The sequence below is a fragment of the Mustela erminea genome, chromosome 5, assembly GCF_009829155.1.
Source record: "Mustela erminea isolate mMusErm1 chromosome 5, mMusErm1.Pri, whole genome shotgun sequence".
Classification (NCBI taxonomy): Eukaryota; Metazoa; Chordata; class Mammalia; order Carnivora; family Mustelidae; genus Mustela; species Mustela erminea.
Genome location: NC_045618.1, coordinates 138,430,775 through 138,435,300, shown reverse-complemented (window position 1 = coordinate 138,435,300; position 4,526 = coordinate 138,430,775). Strand labels below are relative to the sequence as shown.

Sequence of the window (4,526 nt, the reverse complement as noted above, 5' to 3'; positions counted from 1 at the left end):
GCCATGGGTCTGGCTGGAGCCCAGTCTGGGGGCCTCAGAGGGACCTGCAGAGAAGCACCTGGAAAATGGCATCAGGGGCACAAAAGGGAAGGAGAAACCATGGCTCGCAGCCAGTAGGGGAGCAGGGCCCAGCACTCAGATTGGCCCATCCAGGCGGGTCACGCTGAGTGCAGAGCTGAGCAGAGTGGGACGACTGAGGGAAACAAGAAAACCAAAGTTGGCAAAAGCGCTGCTGCCTCTCCCTCCAGGGAGGCCGTGCTAGGTGCAAACAGAAGAGCAGGTATGAAGAGATCCTCCTGGAGGATCCCTGGGGCCAGGGAGACCTGGGAGAAGACAGAAGGAGGCAGAGCATCATGGAGGAATGGGGCCCCCAGTCCAAGCAGGACCAGACTGGGAGGGCGAGGACCCAGCTCCAGTCCCTCCAGTGCATGGGGTCCTGTCCCAGTCAGTCTCACAGAGAAGGTGTCTGCAGGTGGAGGCGGGGTCCTTGAAGGCCACTGCCAGTGATGAGACTCACGGTACCCCAGTGCCATGGTCAGGTCTAGGTAGAGGGCCACGCTCACTGGACCTGAGCTTGAGCACCACTGTTTCCGGGCTCCAGCCTTGGAGCAATCCTTCCAACCACAGAGCCTCAGCTTTCTCATCTGTAAAGAGGGACATTAATACATGCACCTTACAGAATTCTTGCAAAACTTAAATGATGACTATTAACTGGTGAGATCTCGTGCTTTGTGAAGGTGGGGGGGCTGGTTCACAGTGACAATGAGAGACCAGGGCGGGCTGGGGTTGGCTTTGTGAGATGAGCTCAGGGAGCAGCAGGAGGGAAAGGAAACCAGCACCATCTTCCAGTAAAGAGAAGAAGCCTCCTTGCTTTTGTCGGCTCTGTGCACTGCGGGACACGCACCCTGCCCGTACCGGCCCATGAGCATCAGCCCAGAGTGGCTCTCCACCGTCAGTCACTCCCTGGGGGGCAGCTGTGCCAGGATCAGCTGCTCTGTGGAGGCAATCTGCAGGAGAGGGGCAGCAGTCAGAGCCCCCCAGGGAATGCTTGTCCAGCCACCTGAAGCGGAGGGGAACCCGGGTTTGTGGATCAGCAGCCCGGCCCCTCCCTCCCTGCACCCACTTTGCACGCATGCAGCCAGCACCTGCTCCTGCTCACCCTCTCCTGGGGCCACCACACACTTGCCTGGCCATGGTCCACCACTTCCCAGAGCCTGGAGTCCATTGCTCTGTACCTTCTTCCAGAGTAGAGCTGCCACGTGAGGGGCAGCTGGGAGAGGGTCAGCTGGCTGGGGGACATGGGCTTCTGGGGGTGCACTGGCATCAGCCACAGGTGCACTGTGATGCTGGGTTCATGCTGAAGGGACGGGAGAGGAGGTGTGGCATCAGGGACAGGGCTCCCGACAGCTGGGCACACAAAAACACACTCAGTCCCGGATGCCTGGCCCAGCTCGTGAGCTGCCCCTTCTGATGCAAATGTCTTCAGAATCCCAGACCTAAACCCGTGGTACCATCTCTTGGGGGTTTGGTCTAGACCTGGGATGATGGATTCTCTCTTGGCTCCCTCCCAAGTACGGTCTTCCCACCGACCTGCACCCTGCCTTACCCCACTGTACCCCTGAAAAGTTAGCCACTTCTCCCACCGGTCAGCAACCTTGGGTCTGCACTGATTATGCCTTGGGCCTCTGTCTCGGCCATTTCTAGAGAATTTTTAACCTCTTTTTTTTTTTTAAAGTAAGGTGTCCGTACACCTTAGGACCGAGAAGTGATGCGTTTCCCCCAAAAATATGTTGTAGTTTTGATCCTGACTTTCACATACTTATTATAAACACAAAAAATGAAGTTTGACCAACACATAAAGGTGTAAGAGTGAGTGGAGGGAAATCCTCCACCAACTATAACCAAAGTTGCCTTGGTTATGCAAAACGGAAATTTCTTTACAGCGGCTTTATCTGAGTATCTGTCTTTGTGATGAGCATACTAGTCTTTTATCAATCGTACAGAGGGCAAATAATTTTTCTCAGTTTGCTGCCTTAACTTTGCTACCGGCTCTTTTTGCAGAGGAAATGACTAACTACATGGCAAAATCTGCTTCCGTTTGGATTGTGGCTCTAGAGAGGGTGTCGGCAAAGTGTGGCCCAAGTTGGCCTGTGAGCTCTTTCTGTCAATAAAGCTTAATTGCAGATAAACAGATGCTCGTTCCTTTACATGCTGTCTTTGGCTGGTTGTGCCCAAGGGCACAGTCCAGTAGTCACCATAGGGTCCTTCAGGCCTGCAACATGGAAAATATTTACTATCAGACCCTTCACAGAAAGTTTATAGAAACCACCTCGGGTTCACTCAGGCTCAGAAAGCTGCTTCCTGGGGTGCCTGGGTGGCTCAGTGGGTTAAAGCCTCTGCCTTCCACTCAGGTCATGATCTCAGGGTCCTGGGATCAAGCCCCACATCAGGCTCTATGCTCAGCGGGGAGCCTGCTTCCCTTCCTCTCTCTCTCTGACTACTTGTAATCTCTGTCAAATAAATAAATAAAATCTTTAAAAAAAAAAAAAAAAAAAAGGAAAGAAAGAAAGCTGCTTCCCATCCCAAGATTATATGTGAAAATCCAGGTCTACTACTAAGAAGTAAGTACTCTAAATAAGGGGAAACTCTCATTCTCCAGGTACCCCCCTGCATCCACTGCTACCTGATTTGAATCCACTTTTCCTATTGGGAAAAGTGGATTAAAAAAAAAAAACAAACTACTTTTTATGCTTCTAAAACAAGACAAAACAAAACAAACTACCAAAATATTTTGTCCAGAATTTTTTTTGCATGCTTTATTTGGGGCAGGTGTGGAAAAGACTTTACAGGGTTCTCTACCAAAAATGTTCTGGATAACCTCCATGAAGAGTGCTAGAAGTATTCTGTATTAGTTAATGTCAGCGAATCATTTATAATGAACTAAATGGCATTTTCAAGAACTTGACAAGCTTTTACCATATCACACAGAGGTATTTATTGTACCCCTCTCCGATGGCTCTAAACCCCTCACCTGGGGCCACTGTTTCCAACCTCAGTGATTACCGTTAACACCTGGGGAGCTTTTGAGCCGCAAAGGGTGTTACTCTACCCTCGCTTCCGGATCTGGGATCTGTTTCCCAGGTGGGATTCTGGAAGGTGGGGTCTGTCAGATGCCCCCAAGGCTTTTCAGCTGTGGTCTGTGACTCACCTGTCACAGAGGTATATTATTCCTGTTTTCCTGATAAGGAACCGGAAGCTGAGATTTCTTTTACCCCTCTCGGCTCACCTGCTGCCTCCTCTAGGTTGCAATGCGTCCTGCCCGGGGCCTGGAAAACTCCTACTCATGCTGCAGGGCCCAGGTGAGGAGCGGCCGGATCCGTGAAGCTTACCCAGCATGCACTGGGAACAGTACTGGGCCCTGACCTATGGCGCCCCTTCGGCCTCCCGATGAGGGCTGCATCCTCTGCTGCCCATAAGCTCATGCCACTGGGGTTTCCAGGGTCGGCCTCATGCACAGACAGTGGGGAGCCAGCTGTGCTTGGACCCTGCATGAGTTGTTTTTCAGGACAAGTGAGAATGGTCTCCTCTTGCCTCTATCCCAGGCTCGCTTATTGCTGAATGAGCCAGGTCCGCCTGGGCTGAGGTCCTTGCGCAAGCCTCCCACCTCCCACCCATCCCGCACCCCTGTGCCTGGCAACTCACTGTGCTGCCCGGGGACCCCCTGCCCCGAGCTCTCTGGGAGGGACTGAGCCGCACGACCACGGTTACCCAGGTCCTCCCCTTCTCGTCCTCGTAGATGCCAGGCCTCACGGCCCACAGACGGTTCGGGGGCACCCCAAGCCACGGAGAAGTCCGAGAGGCCATTGCAACACCGCAAACCACCGGGGTGCCTAGAGGTACAAGTGAGCCCTCCCGTGTGCTAAGCCTCCTTAAGTGGGGCGGTTCCCGCGTGGGGCGGGGCCAGCGGGCGGAGCCACATTGGGGACCAGGGCCTGGGCCACAGCAAGGGCCCACCCAGGGGTGGGGAAGGCAGCGCACCGCAGGGGGCAGGCGGAGGCAGAGCCGAAGGGCGGGGGCTGGAGGAGCTGGGCCAATTCCAGACGGCTGGGACAGGACAGAGGAGGTGGGAAGGCGCCTCCCTGGGTACCAGGTCACCCACCCCCCACCCTCTCCACCCTCTCCACCCTCTCACCCCCCAACCCCCCACCCCCACCTCCCGCCTCTGCGCCCAGCGCAGGGGTGTCTCTGCAGCCCCCTCCTGCACACCCCCTCCCCAGGCCCCTCCCAGTCCCTTAGTCTGTCCCTGACCGCCCCGCCCCACCCCTGCCTCGGGGCCTGTGCCCAGGCCTCTGGGAAACCTCCCTGCTCCAGGTCCCGGGCTAGCACAGACTGCTTGTCTTCCACCCCTGGGATCATTCCTTCCATGGGACTCTGTGTCAGGACCCTTCTGGGAGCTTAGAGGTCTCCCTCAAGCACAGTGGGCTCTTCCCCCTGGGCGTATGTGGCCAACGTGCAGAGGATAAATC

General features: G+C 55.2%; 1 protein-coding gene across 1 annotated transcript; it reads right to left on the bottom strand.

Annotated features, from left to right (window-relative positions):
* Positions 1 to 745: 745 nt before the first annotated feature.
* On the bottom strand, positions 746 to 3,877 carry TCL1B (T cell leukemia/lymphoma 1B). Its single transcript, XM_032345184.1, has 3 exons — positions 3,703 to 3,877; positions 1,187 to 1,357; positions 746 to 1,007 (listed from the first exon to the last, which is right to left on the bottom strand). Exons 1-3 carry the CDS (start codon positions 3,862 to 3,864, stop codon positions 957 to 959), a joined length of 384 nt encoding a protein of 127 aa, XP_032201075.1. The 5' UTR covers positions 3,865 to 3,877; the 3' UTR covers positions 746 to 956.
* Between the last annotated feature and the right edge of the window lie 649 nt (positions 3,878 to 4,526).

Bases quoted from the DNA above. Each gene is read 5' to 3' on its own strand.
- TCL1B (XM_032345184.1), bottom strand. From the start codon at position 3,864: ATGGCCTCTCGGACTTCTCCGTGGCTTGGGGTGCCCCCGAACCGTCTG. The intron at 1,358-3,702 runs GTGAGTTGCCAG...CCGTCCCTTCAG, and splicing joins GGGGGTCCCCGGGCAGCACA to CATGAACCCAGCATCACAGT. The intron at 1,008-1,186 runs GCAAGTGTGTGG...CCTCTCCTGCAG, and splicing joins AAGTGGTGGACCATGGCCAG to ATTGCCTCCACAGAGCAGCT.